This window comes from Bombyx mandarina, chromosome 20 (genome assembly GCF_030267445.1).
Source record: "Bombyx mandarina strain Sakado chromosome 20, ASM3026744v2".
Taxonomy (NCBI): domain Eukaryota; kingdom Metazoa; phylum Arthropoda; class Insecta; order Lepidoptera; family Bombycidae; genus Bombyx; species Bombyx mandarina.
In genome coordinates this window covers 2158332-2175440 of record NC_143226.1, presented here as the reverse complement: position 1 = coordinate 2175440, position 17109 = coordinate 2158332, and the positions used below count along the sequence as shown (strand labels likewise).

Below are 17109 nucleotides of genomic sequence, written 5' to 3'. Positions count from 1 at the left end.
TCAATCAACATACACTTTATATCTTAAAAAATAATACAAGACTCGGGATCGACGCCCTTCAAACCTCGAGCGGAAACTTGCGAAGATAAGTTTTTTTTTATTTACCCATAATTGAACAATTTTTTTTATAGGAATGTAGATCGATTTACATTACCTCTTGTTTGTCTATACACTAAAAAAATTACATTATAATTTTATTTGTAACAAGATTTAAATTTTCAAATACATATGTTTTAAAAAACTGCGGTCGATTACTACCTAAAGGAGCTGAGTCAAGAGAGATGTCGCGTAAACTTTATAAAACTAGTCCCTAACTTAAAAACTAGATACGAGTTCTTTACGCACATTCCGAGAGTTTCCTCCCTCGCACTGATATCATAGTTTCGATAAATATAAAAACATTCAGAGTGGCGTAAATCCACTAAAACGTTTACGCGTCCTAACGACAATCGTGTAATGTGCTAAGTCACTCAATACATTTACCTCGGCTCCTCGGCGAAGTATGTCTCTCTCTCATTACGCTTTCATTCAGTGTCTCTCTCTCTCTCAAGCCCGGGTGGTACGCCGTTGCTTTTTTTGACTTTTAAAGGCAGTGTGGCTATATTTTAAACCTGGACAGACTGGCACAACATACATGAATATTGGCACGGAAAATCAAAAAAAGTTTACACACATATTTTTTTTAAACAATACAAAAGTAGTACAGTTGTTGTTATAAAGAGAAAAAAAACCATATATAATAATAGACCACACAGCCACGTTTGAAATATAAATTTGATAATTGTCAGTCATAAAGATTATACTTTAAACAATGTATTGATAAAGTAAATGAAGTAGGATCCACAAGAAATAAAATGCTGTCTCAAACAAGTGAATTTGTGAGAAACTAGAGGTCTTACGAGGTTAGATTAAATTGTGAATCAACAATTCGTTACTTATGTTAATTGAATTTATTACTAAAACTATGAAACGTTGTTCGTTAATAATTTTCTTTTGGTATTTTTTTTTACGCGTACAGAGACGTATTTTCTTTTAAATTGTTTATTTATTTATTTATTGTGGATGTCTCATCTATAGCTCGCACTGTGAAGAAATGTAGAAACGTTTTTACTTATTTATAATTTTTTTTTTTAATTATTAAATCTACAAGACGTGTCGCGTCGTGACAGCCCGCGCTCGACCCGTTCATTTCTGCAAACAAACGTACATGGCAACAATGGTGGAAAAAATATATATTTTAGTAGTTTTACGTTGAGAGCTGGCAGCCCTGGCGCTGGTGACCCTATCTGCAACACTACATACACAATACCAAAATATCATTCACTCAGTTCTTTAAGATTTAAATACAAAAGAAACAAGAATGCATACGTAAATTTTATATACAACAGCATATTTTTGTTTTATTTTGATCAAAACATGCATGCTTAATTATGAAGGCCTGCAAAATAAAATATATTATTGAAATACAATAAAAAAACTTGAAATAAAATACATGAACAATAAAATAAAAAGCATTATCTACTCTAGTTAAAACTATCACCCCATCACCTCTAAATATATAACCAGAAAGCTCTCATTTTTTTAAATATCCGCGCGCACACTTTCAAATGTGAATCCTAAACGCAACTGTATTATTTGGAACTCGAGAAATCGTTTGAAGTCAACATAGATGAAGAGTACACTAATACCTATTAGCCAATGAAATCATATTTTGTGATTCATTTTTAAGGTGGTGTAAACTAATTTTAGATTTACTCGATTTTATTTAAATAAGTTAACGCCTCCCGTGTTTTCACTAGCGTATTATTCAGAAAGAATAAAACGCGTCACTTTTCTTCGGAAATAAAGAACTGTTTGTTGATCACTAGTCTTCGATAAATTACCTGTCATATACAAACTACAGATAAGATTTGTCTAAAATCCGTTCATAGTGAAAAAAAAATACATGCCAAATTTATGGTTTAAAGTGCAGATAGTTTAGAAGATCTTATGTTGAATGCTATTTGGTTTAAACTATATTTTTGAAACTTTACAGGAGTAAAGTTTAAAATTTGTAAAAAATATCATTAAAAAAAACTTCTTCAGCTATTTTAATGAAGTAACTTATGTAATTGAAGTTCAAATAAAAACATCTAACAGTTGATGCTAATACCAAATAAAACGCACCTTTAATTGCAAAGATTAATGTCGCTTATATAAACCAAATCAATAGTCTTCCACCCGTCGATATATAGGTTTATGAAATCTACAGATATTACACAAAAATAAATGTTTGAACTACATTATGAATTTTTATAACAATTTTATGTTATTGGTGCCGCTGCCTATTAAATAAATATATATATACAAAACGACAAATATACGTTAAACAAGAATATAGGTAAGCCAAGCCTAATACCAAATGTTTACTGCATGCTAGGTTTTATGGGAATCACATTTTTAACAGCATCTCAATCGTACCTTGACATTGTTGTGAACAAAATATAACTCATATCATTTTTTATTAATAGAGCGGTAGTCAGTGAGACCGGGGGCAATGCTAGATATAGATTATGAATTCACCTCGTGAATTGAGATTTCGACCTTTATGTTCCAAGCTGGGTAGCAGTATTTACGTTGGGATGCACGTGAGCCGCTGTAACCGCCCTACCCTCATCCGTTCACCCATACAGATGGGTTAAGATGGGATTGCGTAGGCAATAATTAAAAACAAGCCCGCGTAACGTTACGTAGTCACAGAGGCCATTAGAATGGCCGGTCCACCCTGCAGACCGTAACACTAGCTTACTAACTTAAAGCACGGTGATAGTAACAAGCTTACAGTTTAATTAGTTATGTGTAAACTCATAAAATAAATAATAGTTTAAAAAAACTAACAAAATACGCTTTTATAGAATATCCAACTAAAAACAAGAAAATAAATTTTAATAAATTTGAATTACAAATAGTGTAAGAAAAAATGATTTTATTGTAAAAAAGCGGGACGTTTTGATGGGGGGGTCAAAATCATGTTCAAAGATTCTGTTACATACTAACATACATACGTCTGAAGCTAATAATAAAAGCGTATTAAAAATACTTATAATTTGTTAACACGACGTAAACATATAGAATTATTTTATCCACGGATTACGAAAATGCCATGAGTAAATCACGTGATTTAAAAAAAACTAAACCATACATCTGTTACTTACTGTAGGCCGCCGCCAGACACACCGCACGCAACGGATTTTATTTTGCTTTGTATGTTTTTGCTCGTAAATAATAATCACTTTAAAAGTACTCACTGAGTTCACTGCTGGTGGTCGGAGCCGGCCGGGTACCCGTAGGCGGAGTAGCCGGGGTACATGGCGCCCTGGTACATGGAGTACTGCGCGTACTGCGCCGCGGGCCCGGGCGGCGTGGACTCCTCGCCCGGGAGCTCCGCCTGCGACATCTGCTGCGGCTGTTGGTTTTGCTGCTGCTAAACAGTCAAACGTTTCGTTGATTTACTTTCACCTACTGGTGGTAGGACCTCTTGTGAGTCCGCACGGGTAGGTACCACCACCCCGCCTATTTCTGCCGTGAAGCAGTAATGCGTTTCGGTTTGAAGGGTGGGGCAGCCGTTGAACCAAGGTGGGTGGCGCATTTACGTCGTAGATGTCTATGGGCTCCAGTAACCACTTAACACCAGGTGGGCTGTGAGCTCGTCCACCCATCTAAGCAATAAAAAAAAGTCTTAAAACAGGTAAGTGATCAATTTAAGATCGTGATGTGCACCTTAATTTTGATCTGTGCCTCTATGGCCTCAGCCTCCTTGACCTTCCCGATGCTGCGGTAGTACTCCGCCCACTGCACGCTGTAGTCCTGCGTGGGCTGCGGGGTGGAGGGACCGCCGCTGTCGTTACCGCCCAACGACTGATTACTCGCTTCTTCTGTAAAAAAAAAATCTTTAGTGTAACCTTTAAAGTCTTCGTCCACCTTTACTGCATAGTAAATACACAATAGAAAAAAGAATAGACAAATGAAAAAATATTTATGTCCAATTAAACATGAAAGAGCTTGTTTGGAATGAACATGGAATGTTTTGGTAGTCTGGAAACTATTTTGACTTGCTTTTTTAAATGTGTCCTAAATACATTTAGATTTTTTTTTAAATATCATTCCTTAAAAAAAGCTATTTTCTCATTCTTAACTATATAGTATAGAGAGAAGGTCATATATAATAGTATATATACTCTCTATGTACTATTCTAAGTAATACAGAACAATTCTAAGTAATTTTTGTTAGTGTGGAAATGACCTTGTTGCTGATGCTGTTGTTGTTGTTGCTGTTGCTGTTGTTGCTGCTGCTGTTGTTGTTGTTGCTGCTGCTGCTGCTGCATTTTAGCCTGTTCGATGGCTTCGGCCTCCCGGACAAGGCCCACAGAGCGGTAGTAGTCGATCCATTGTTGTGAATAATCCAGTTGACCCGTCGCTGGGTTTATTGATACTTGTTGCTGATAAAATTTAAATAACTTTAATAGTTTATCGTTCAATGTGGACAAGACACGTTTCAAAGGAATGTTATTGTATCTGAACAACTGATTAAGCTAATGAACATAATTATGCACTTGTGTACATGTATGTATTGTAGCAGTAACGAGTCCATAGTCACAATAATTAATGTCAAATCTACGTCCCATCTTGAGGAGTATCTTTAAGTAGCTAAGTATTCTTTGAACTTATTCGTAAGTATTCTTTAGACTCGGCAGGGAGTAATAACGCTTATTTAATGTAAGTGCACTAGGATAGTCATCAGCACCCTGTCTATTAGTGCCGTTAGCAGTAATGTATTCCAGCTGTTGTAGGCTAACGCCCGGTTCCAATATCCAAAAAACGAATCGTTTTATATTACGATCCGTTACAATATCTACGAATCGTAGGACAAAATAGTTTCTATAAAAACGACTCGTTTTTAAAATTACTGATGACTTGCTACTAACGGATGGGAGGGCTAACATAACGGTTCGTACTGCGTTTTGTATGGAGACTGTTGTCTGTAGTGTTCCTGTATTATTTTAGAAATGTCAGTGAGCTGTCAAAACTACCACGCGTAGAGCATTTTTTAACCTACCGATTTTGTTCGGTTGTGCTTTGGAATTTTTGTGTTTGTGTTTTTTTCTTTTAAAATGTCGAGTTCAGAAAGTGATAACGAAGTTTTAACGTTACTGAATTCAAGCGACGATTCAAGTGATGATACGCGAAGTAATAGAGTGTATAAAACAAGAATCAATTATTATTCAGAGCTCGATAATCAGGAGTTTCAACTAAGATTTCGGCTCGACAAGCAGTCTGTGCAATTACTGTTAGGTGAAATTTATCCTTTTTTAAAGGTAAAAGGAACCAGGTTCGTATTTTTAATGCCAGCTGTTAATTGGTATTTTATGAAGTAGTTAACTATTTAACACGTGATTACATGAAAATAGTATTTACTAGTTTATTTTAATTCTAGGAATCATGGAATATCTCCCTTACATTACAATTTATCAGTTTGTAATGAAATAAACGAACAACAAAGTACGACGCTAACACAAATTTTTTGGTATTTTGGCGCGGTCCGGCCGACATCTGGCGTTTCCTTTGTCTCTTCATGGCGTTTTGTTCACTTTACAGTTAAAACTAAAGTAACTGTTTTTAAATTGTGAATTTTCAAATAAAATTACATATGTGATGAATTATAATTAATTTATATTATTTTAAAATATTTATGTAAAAATACTAATAAAAACTTATGTATTTTGAAAAGAGTTTTATTTCTAAAGGATCTTTGTGACACAATCATTTGCATTAACGAAACGCAGAGGGATTCGTTAGTAAGCAGCGCGCCGACGGATGCTCGTAGGTAACGCGGCAAGTAAAATAGTTGTGGAACGCTAATATACGCCTACGTATTGGTAGCATGATTACGATTAGTTGTTATAATACAATGACTTTTCGTTATTTTTTGGAACCGGGCATAAGACAATACACAATAGGGATTTCGACCTTGCTTCAAGGTGAGTGATGGCCTGTAATGTCTACAGGATCCAGTAACTACATTACACCAAGTGGGCTGCGATGAGGTCACAGCCCACCTGGTGTAATTACATGTTTATGATATAAATAAAAAAAACAAAAGTTAAAGTAGATCCAAAGCCCTTCTGCTTTGATAGAACAGATATTCTTCGCCTATAAAATAAATCAAAACAAAGATTCTTCTAGTAATCCATTCTACCTACATTATCTCCCCACTATAGACAATGGAACCAAATGTTATTACACATTGTGTTATCATGTGGGATTATGTTCATTACATAAATACTCAGTAAAATAATATCGACATCATGATAGGACCAACGAAAGTGCTGTGCAGTACGTCACTACATTAATCTTAACTGTATTGTTAATATTTGCTAAATAAATAAATTATATATATATTTTGTGATAATTTATTTAGATTTAAGCATTTATTTATAATCATATTATTTAATAATATTGAACAATATTCCTTATTGTTTCCTCCACAGTAAATAATTCGATGATGACCTCTGACTTTAATATAAGTGTGAAGGCGTAGCCGCCCCGGTCATCGTTCTCGTCGAACCCGCCCCTTGCGACGAAGGGCTCGACGAGCAAATTAACCCTCAGACACAGCCCACTGAGTTTCTCGCCGGATCTTCTCAGTGGGTCGTGTTTCCGGTGGTAGATTCTGCGAAGCACTGCTCTTGCTAGGGCCAGTGTTAGCAACACTCCGGTTTGAGCCTCGTGAGCTCACCTACATGTTAGGGCGAAGCTGATATAGCCTCTCAAGGCTATTAGCATAGGTAGGAAAAATCACAAAAAAAACCGGGTAGCCGTAGTACCTGCGGTCCCTGCGAGGCGGCCGGCTGGTGCCAGTGCGGGTTGTACCCCCAGGCGGCGGGGGTGCCGCCCGTGTAGTACTCGGGGCCGGGGGTGCCGCCGCCGCTGCCGGACCCGTTACCGTTGCCGTTGCCGTTACCGTTGCCTTCCGGGATAAAGTTGACAGGCTAACGACGAACAACAAAAAATATATTAAAGTTACTACAGGCGTTAAAAATTTGTAAACTCGGCATGAGAAACATTTAAGTAGTCGTACACCGTTTTATATACATATATATATATACATATATATATATATATATATAAATCAATTGTACACTTGTACAAATACAATAAAGGTCTATTTTTTTGTATTAATTTGTTCGATCGCACCAAAACAAAACCTATTAGTATTTGAAAAGTGTATTATATATTTCGAGAGGTTTCATCAACTTTTTTTTTAAATTTTTTTTGGATTCCATTAAAATATAAATTTGGTCAATCAAATTAAAATGACTGGTAATTAATTATACTAACCCCACCAACTTTCTCCATGATAATTCGTTTACAAGTCTCAACTGCTTCTGGGTGTCCTCTGATTATAAACGTCCTTGTGTTCCTGTCATTACTCTGGCATCTCCTGTCCAGTTCGCAGTGGGCTCCGGACTGAGCGTTTATTTGCTTTATGATTTCACCACCTGTGTTCAGCAAGCAGTTTGAAAATGTCAGTTTATCTCTACACCGAGAAACCGAGAAATTTATTCAAAGCATAATCGTTAGCAAATCGTCCCAGAACAACTTGGCGTCGCTCGGTGGAGCAGGAGCTAGGCGTCTTGGGGATGACGTGGGGAGCTAGAGCAGACTTGTGGCGAGTGAGTAAGTCAACTCGCACATCTCAACACAGCACCGAAATCATACGATTTTACGTCACATCAGGTGATCCGAGTGCCGTGTGCAAAGCCAGTTAAACCACGCCCCCTGCAACATGTCGCCGGCGCATCTCATTTGTCGAAGTGGTAAAGACACAAGATGGGAGAACATGTTGAAAGGGGCGACAACTCCTGCGCAAAATTATTGTTGACTAGTTTTAATTTTTACTATAAATGAGTCGTCTATTATCAAAGGTGGCAATCTGTGCATTTGGACAATTTTTTTTTATTGATATGTCAATACAGATTGATTTGAATATAATCGTCTCCTTCAAAGAATACGGTTCAAAACCTGCATTAAATAAAGGTTAATAGTTAACCTGTTATTTATCTAAGATGTCGTTCCGAAGAGTTTTGTGACTGCCAATGGAATACAAAGTCAATAATTCGTTTTTCTGATTTACCAATAATTGTCCAAAAGTCAGATTGCCGGCTTTGATAATAGTAGACTCAAATACGATTGTGCCGTAATTGTGACACAGACTATCTGGAATACTTCAGACTGTCCAAGACTGATGTAAACGGAGGGATTTGATTCGAGCCCTACACCCCAGCAGAGGGCAATAGGAAAGAAAGAAGAGAAGAAGAAGACAATCGTTTGTGACCACGAAAACAGCAAAATATTGAAAACGTCGGAAATTATATAACCATAAAATATAAGAGAGCAATAATCTACCAATGACCAGCCCGCAATAAAAGATAAGCACACTGACCTCTGCCAATGACCAGGCCGCACTTGGGTCCGTGGATGGTGAAGGTGACGCGCATCTCTGGTCGGTCGGGCCACTGCTGCCCGTACTCCATGCCGCCCCTGTCGCCGTTCTGCTGGCCCTGGCCGCGTACTGCACGGCTCCGACTGTCCTCCTCACATCTCTACTCATTAAAAACATGTTTTTTTCTTTTTATTGCTTAGATGGGTGGACGAGCTCATAACCCACCTGGTGTTAAGTGGTGTCTGGAGCCCATAGACATTTACAACGTAAATGCACCACCCATCTTGAGATATAAGTTGTAAGGTCTCAGTATAGTTACAACGGCTGCCCCACCCTTCAAGCCGAAACGCATTACTGCTTCGCGGCAGAAATAGGCCGGTGGTGGTACCTACCCGTGCGGACTCACATGAGGTCCTACCACCAGTAACATGTTATATAAACGGGTGTTTAGATCGTTCTTGTTATGTAAAAATATATAAAAAACTAGCTGTACCCGCCCGCTTCGCTGGACATTTAAAATGAACATTATTATTTACTGTCATTATTACAGTTTGACAGTACTATGTCGATTTCTCTCTTTGTTCTTCTTACTAAGGCGCCGGAATATCTAGTAGACTCTGGGAAAGACGAATCCGAACGACACTGACAATTAATCTATTTCTAAGAGACCTAAAAAGCCTATGTTTTTCATACATTCTCAATAAAAAGAAGGCAAAGTTAGGCAATCCAGGCACTTAGTAACAGAAATCGACGTAATTACTTCAGTGCGCCGCGTAGGGCACCGGTGACCTATACGGCAGTGAATGTGTTAATTAAGGATATCGTATTAATAAAGCAACTTGTGTTCTTAGAACACTTACTTTGACACTAGATATAAGATCTTCGATCATCTGACGAGCTTGATCTAGCTGATGGGGTTTCCCCTGCAAGTAGCATAGTTTATCCCCTGGTTCCTCATCATGCTCTTGATTGAACTGGACCCTACATCCGGTGTCCGCTTGTATCTTCTTTATCATTTTACCCTTATGGCCGATTACAACACCAATAGCCACTTTTGGGACTAAAACCTGCATTGTTAACAAAGTGACATTGTATAATTTAATTACAAGGATTTCTTGTTTGTCTAATTATTAATAACAAGATACATGTAAACATGGATTATATAAATAGGAATTCGATCGGTATTCCTTTACGCCAGTAATGTTTGAAAATTAAAAATAATGGTTTAAAAAAACTTAGAAAATCTCACTCAAAATAGAAAATAATAAATCTTAATGGTATCAGTAGTTATAAATATTTTATGAACAGATATGAGAGTGGAAGGGTTATTTTGATAATATCCTGGAAAGCAACCCACGCTTTTTTTACAATAAAATAATTTTTTCTTACACTATTTTTAATTCAAATTTATTAAGATTTACTTTCTATTTTTAGTGGGATTTTCTATAAAATCGTATTTTGTTAGTTTTTTAAACTATTATTTATTTTTAATTTTTTAGTTGAATTTCAATTTTTTCAATTATTTTTTTTAATACTGAATTGTCATAGGTGCTTAAAATAAGTATGCCAAATTTCGAGTTAATCCGACGTTTTGAAGGGGGGGGTCAAAATCATGTTCAGATTCCGTTACATACTAACATATGTACGTCTGAAGCTATTAAAAGCGTATTAAAAAAACATTGTGACCCATCAATAATCACAGTTGATTGTCCCGTTTGAACAAAGTCTAACTTTTTTTGCTTAGGTGGGTGGACGTGCTCACAGCCCACCTGGTGTTAAGTGGTTACTGGAGCCCATAGACATCTACAATGTAAATGCGCCACCCACCTTGAGATATAAGTTCTAAGGTCTCAGTATAGTTACAACGGCTACCCCACCCTACAAACCGAAACGCATAACTAAGTAATAGAAGCGAGGTACCTCAGCGGAAGTGGTGGCGAGTCCGTTCCCGGGGTCGGAGCCGCCGTAGCCGTCGTCATAGGGGCGCGGCGGCTCCTGCATGTCCTTGTTGGCGAGGAGCTCGAATACGAGCTGCTTCGCGTGCTCAACCTTGGCCGGATCGCCGGATATACGCAAAGGCTTCTCCTGCGGCTGTGGCAGAAAATTGCAATACAATCACTTGTTTTTATGTTCTTCAAGAGATATTGTAACACTTATTGAACACTTAGATTTTATTATGTTACTAGCGACCCGCCCTCGCTTCGCTTCGGAAACTGTAATTTATTATAGATTTCTCCACTATTTCTTGGATGTTATTTACATATAAACCTTCCCCTTCAATCACTCTATCTATTAAAAATAACTTCATCAAAATCCGTTGCGTGGTTTTAAAGATTTAAGCATACATAGGGATATAGGGACAGAGAAAGCGACTTTGTTTTATACTATGTAGTGATAATAGTGGACAAAACAAATATCTATCCTTATTTCTGTTTTATTGTGCTTTTCATAAAGATTTATTTATCATGAGCTTTCTAATAAATACAACAAACAACTGCTATTCAAACAGTTTTAAAAATATAAATACACAACAATAACTTAAAAAAAATTACTTCACTGATCTTTTTATTGCAAACAGCTAGTTACTTATTTGTTGCATAGACATGTGAAGATGCTCACAGCCCACTAGATGTTAACTATTATAGTATTATATGTGTAGTTACAACTTGAATGCTGCCCACCAATATCAATAAACTCATACACATAATTTGCATCTTGGCATAACTAGGCAGGACGGTAGTAAGTACCCGTGAATACAATACCATCAGTAATTACGCAAATTTACAAATTTAATTTTGAGTTTTAGTACAACGAACTATTCCTCCTATTGAAATAAATAATTTCTATGAATTGCCATCTGTCTGGAGGATATGAACACCAGCACAATCACATCGTTCTATAAAAGACGACCGAGTGTATATTTGTTGGACCACCACAACTTACAATTTATGCATCAATTCACATACCTACTAAGAAATAACAAGTTTTAACATTACATAACTTGATAAAAGCAATTAAGTGAACCATACCTATCTATATCTATAATTTATTTTAAACATATTGGTTCACAAATCAGCCAGTTCTTGTTTTTTTTGGTTTGAGTAATATTACCTAGATTAATCCAGATGAAGAAAAATCCTCTGCTCACTCATAATTTTATAAAAAAATATATAGATATAAGACGTAATTTAAACCAACTTTAAATGAATTTTCATTAGGTCCATCCTGTATTACGACCATCTTGGCTCCAGTTTGTTCTTGGAGTTGTTTTATTGTTTTGCCATTCTTGCCAATGATCAGGCCAACTTTAGCACCGGGGATCATGATCTCTTCCTGTGAAAAAATATCATTTTTTTAATGCTTACTTACTCACAACAAACTCGCGGCTCACCTGCAGCTGTTAAGTGGACACCGAAGCCCAATGATAACATAACGCGAATCCAAAGCTGAATATTTTTATTTTTCAACTCTATACTGATTTAAAATACATTATCATTACCTATACTATTATACAAAAACAGTTGAATTAATTTTTAGATGCAAAAAGCCTTACCATTGCGTTAGGGCCTGGCCTGCCCATGTTCATTCCAGGTTCAGAAGGGTCTTGATGTTGTGGAGCGTTCTCCCTTCCTCGATGATTCACAATTTGGTTCACTAATTCTCTAAAAATGTAAGTTTCATTAAAACATTATCATTACTGGTGATGGGCTGAGTTTCTGGGGCCTAAACATATAGATACAACCCTAGTCTATTTCGGTTGAAACACTAGAATAACAATTATACAAAACAAATGAGGCTTATACCCCATGTATCAAGGGAGTGAAAAATTTATGTGGCAATGCCTATTGGCTTCGATAACCCCTTAGCACCAAGCGAGCCGAGAAGTCATAAACTGTTTGCCTATGCTTTAAAAATCAATGTTAAGTTGATCAAAACCTAAAATGGTAAAATTTATATATTGAACCGTTGAAATAATCTTATGGAGTTTACAAAAGAACAGGAAAAGAAGACTGATAGTTGTTTATCACAATTCTTGGACTGCACGGGCTTACAAAACAATGATATTTGTGACAATCTTTTACAAACCATTACAATCTTAATAATTTGAAATAATATTTTGAATCTAATTTTCTTTACTTTGTTGTAGGAACATCTTTAATTTGGTAAAAAATTATTACATACGTTTTTTTCTTCAGTTGCAATTTATTATTTATTTATAACCTCTACAATTTTTTCATATTTTTTTCAGAAAACCTGTTGTCAGTCAAGAAAGTCCCTGGTATTCCTCATGTTCACAAGACGAAGACCACTCACTGACAAGTCAGCTCTATGCAATAATAGGTAATTATAATAGGTAACTTACTTAGCTCTCTGTATAGCATCTCTAGAACCAGTAAGCGTGCATAGCCTATCAGGATTTCCATCAGTGGGTGGTGCCATTTGTATCTTGCAACCGGATTCTGCTTGCAGTCTGGTGATTTGTTCTCCACCACGTCCAATTACTATAAATACAAACTGATATTATAATCATAGAAAACCAGAAGACATTCTACATTTAATGAGTTGTACACAAATCAGTATGTACCATCTATTCATACATACATACCCTGCAACAGATAAGCTTAGTATTATGTCAATAAAATACAAACTCAGTCACATGAGTAGATATTCGACTTTGAATGTTGTGCTTCCCAACCTCATTTCCGGTATGCCCCAACTGGACAGTATCCATATTCTTAGATCAAACATTTTACATCATTTACATTAATTGAACTTGGTTTCTCAAATAAATCTAGAATGTCATTTGGAACACATTGAAAATGAGTATTGATTTTAATAGATATTTTTAAACTATCCTTAATGAATAAATAAACATACTATTATTACAAAGTTCAGAAGACCAACTTACTTAGTCCAACCATACGATCAGGTACTCTGATGTATTCATTGATGCTCTGATCAGGCAATAAATTTGTTGGTCCACTGCCAGGGCCCGCACCTGCTATCATACGTCCGCCACCACCAACCGCAACTGGCGATACACTGTCAACAAAACTGAAACACATTTCTATGATTATATTGTTTTATTTAATAATTTGATTTATATTTAGACTTCAAAATCCTAGCATATTAATGAATTTAGCTATGTTTTTATTTATTTTCTGTCTGTATATATCTGCATATTTCTCTCATCATAGAACATATCTTATGTTACACTACTCTTCTTGTGTTACGTGTTGCATGCAACTGAGTTTTTATATTTATAGTTTATCCATCTATGAATCAGCAAGTTCTTACTGTAATACAATAATCTCACACCACAAGTGAGCAACAGAATTAAATATATATATTAAATATAATACAGTTATTTAAAGATTATTTAAAATAATTTTATGTCTAAACATGGTATAGGATTATCTAGTAATAAATTTCAGGATTTTCAGTTCAGCTACAAGATATTCACTGCTGTATATGTCTAGTAGCACAGTACAAGTACTGTTTAAATCATCTGAATGAAAAATGTGGGAAAAACCTTTATCCCTTACTTCATAACTGGAGGTTGTGGTGTATAAACCGGCTCAACTGGTGCTAATTTCTTTGGTGTTGGTTCTGGTCCGTCTTCCAATGGCCTCTTGCTACCACCACCAATCTTAGCAGCTACCTGTCATGCAAACAAATGTCATGGACAGAATTTATTATATTACGTCATAATTTAATTGTATTCTTAATATTTTCATTGGTATTATTACACATACAATCAAAATTATCTAATGCTTGATAGCTGGATCTTTTTCTATTTCTTAAGATACCTTTGATTTTTAACATTTAGATCGAAAATAGCCAACTGAAGATATAAAATATTTATATTCAACATGTTTAATAAGATGTAAACATGTTTGTATTAATCTATTATGTATACTTGGTGTTTTTGAAACACTTCACTTTCGATTTATTTGTACATGTACTAGGATGAGGTACACATCCAATCAATATTTGTAACAAAACAAAATTACTAGGTAATCACTACTGTTATTTTGAAAAAAGTTACTCCAAAAGCAACAATGCAAGCTAAAATTCGTATTGTATGATAACAAAGCCAACAAACAGTCATTGTAGTTTGGTCAATTGAATCAATCGTTTCAAAAGTTCAAAACTGATTAATTAAAATCATTGCTGTTTGACAATAATTAGTGATCATTTGCGCATTTCATTTCTGACGTGTTGAAAGTACGTTGCACTTAGAAACTGGAAGTGGCTATGAAATTTCGTATTGAATTTAAGAGGAAAGAAATACAAGCAAATGAATAACTTACAAATCCTATTCTAATGAGTAAACACAGAGCGAAAATAAAATTTCTAAGTAAGTAGGTTAAGTAAAAGTCTATGGCTGTAGTAATAGTCGATCGAGAAGCAGAAATTAGGGTAGATGAAAGTACGAATATCAACTTGTGAGGTTATAGAGGGTAATTTTTAAGATTAATCAACTGATACGGTGCGGGTAATAGCCAAGAAGCATTGTGAGCTGAAACGTAGAATTACCTGTCTCGCACGTTGTACAGCAGTCGCGTATCCCGCCGTTTGACTATTATTTTGGAGCGTAGCCATAGAAGAATAATCACTCATGTTTGGAACAATCTGCACTTTCAACCGCGTTTTTACGCAGCCATGAAAAAAAAAAGGTCAAAAAGACCTAAAACTATAAATTGAAATAAATTTACTCGCAATCTTGCGAGCCCAATGAACGACGCGAACCATAGACATAAAAGATTGCGTTTCAAGATGTCGTCGCCCGGCCTTTTGTTGTAAATCAGAGATAATCTATGAGCTAATTTAATACTTTTTACGGTACCATAGACTAGTTCCTACTTATCAGTGCGCGTCAGGATCTGTCCTGTTGGACACAAATTTTACCTTCTTACTACTTTAACAAAATTTTAACATGTGGAAACTCTGCTAATAGTTAACTCTTTCACCATGAGTGGATACGTAGCTGGCCAAGGAATAGTGAAGTCGTCCTTTAATTATAATCTGTAAGTTGAAATCGGTGTCTATGGAAAAACTGAAGCGTTTTGTTTTAACAAAGTATCAGTATCAATTTGAGGAGCAGTCCAGTACATTTCAAAAAATAAGATTGTTTGAATATTCCCGTCCCGTAAAATCATACGATTGAAATCGATCGTACAATTTTAATATAAATCATTTACTAAAACACAGCCCTTAAACATTACCTAACATTTTTCACATTTTTTTTATATTGGAGTCCTATTTTAATAATTTTACATTACATCTCAAATGAAATTTTGATTCATATATGTATAGATTACAATATTTGCTCAATAAAATTTAATCGGCATATGTACTTAAATTTCAACTTAATGGATTAAAGGTTATATGAGATTATTGATAGATTTCGAAGTCGTCGTGGCCTAAAGGATAAGACGTTCGGTGCATTCGTACCTAGCGATGCACCGGTGTTCGAATCCTGCAGTGAGTACCAATTTTTCTAATGAAATACGTACTTAACAAATGTTCACGATTGACTTCCACGGTGAAGGAATAACATCGTGCAATAAAAACCAAACCCGCAAAATTATAATTTGCGTAATTACTGGTGGTAGGACCTCTTGTGAGTCCGCACGGGTAGGTACCACCGCCCCGCCTATTTCTGCCGTGAAGCAGTAATGCGTTTCGGTTTGAAGGGTGGGGCAGCCGTTGCGACTATACTGAGACCTTAGAACTATATCTCAAGGTGTGTGGCGCATTTACGTTGTAGATGTCTATGAGCTCCAGTAACCACTTAACACCAGGTGGCGTGTGAGCTCGTCCACACATCTAAGCAAAAAAAAAAAAAACCTACCCGTCCGGACTCACTAGAGGTCCTACCACCAGTAATTACGCAAATTATAATTTTGCGGGTTTGATTTTTATTGCACGATGTTATTCCTTCACCGTGGAAGTCGATCGTGAACATTTGTTGAGTACGTATTTCATAAGAAAATTGGTACCCGCCAGCGAGATTCGAACACCGGTGCATCGCTCGATACGAATACACCGGACGCCTTATCCTTTAGGCCACGACAACTTAAACCTATTTCTGCCGTGAAGTAGTAATGCGTTTCGGTTTGAAGGGTAGGGCAGCCGTTGTAACTACACTTGAGACCTTAGAACTTATTTCTCAAGGTGTGTGGCGCATTTACGTCGTAGATGTCTATGGGCTCCAGTAACCACTTAACACCAGGTGGGCTGTGAGCTCGTCCACACATATAAGCAATAAAAAAAAAAAAACATTAATGTAAATGCTAAAAAAATAATTATGTTAAGCAATGAGTTTTTAGAAATATCACTAGAACAAAAAAGGAATACATACACTAGGATTAAAATATTTAATAAAATCAATATCGATCTATTTTGTTTTTGCATTTTAGATTAAGAGTTGAAATTGTGATCGACATGACGTCTTTTATATTTAAACTTAAGGTAATTGAATCATAACCCATCGTAATAATTAAATATGAAAAGGATTTTTTTTAAACTGCTCATATTGCGCAACTGCATTTAGTAGTATTTATTTTACTAAATAATGAAAATAAATCGATTTTAAATTTTACTTCGCACAAGAAGCCACT

The 17109-nt window shown here is 35.9% G+C and overlaps 1 protein-coding gene across 2 annotated transcripts; it reads right to left on the bottom strand.

The window, feature by feature from the left end:
• On the bottom strand, positions 1-15490 carry Psi (P-element somatic inhibitor). Of its 2 annotated transcripts, none has more exons than XM_028177092.2 (15): positions 15023-15490; positions 14029-14144; positions 13392-13537; positions 12846-12984; positions 12036-12144; positions 11681-11815; positions 10403-10573; positions 9343-9549; positions 8483-8642; positions 7378-7538; positions 6864-7028; positions 4283-4478; positions 3760-3914; positions 3288-3463; positions 1-1191 (listed from the first exon to the last, which is right to left on the bottom strand). In XM_028177092.2, the coding sequence occupies exons 1-14, from the start codon at positions 15104-15106 to the stop codon at positions 3293-3295; spliced, it is 2115 nt and encodes a 704-aa protein (XP_028032893.2). In that variant the 5' UTR covers positions 15107-15490; the 3' UTR covers positions 1-1191; positions 3288-3292. The 2 variants fall into 2 exon arrangements, with proteins under 2 accessions (XP_028032893.2, XP_028032894.2); XM_028177093.2 differs by having other exon boundaries at positions 3288-3460.
• Between the last annotated feature and the right edge of the window lie 1619 nt (positions 15491-17109).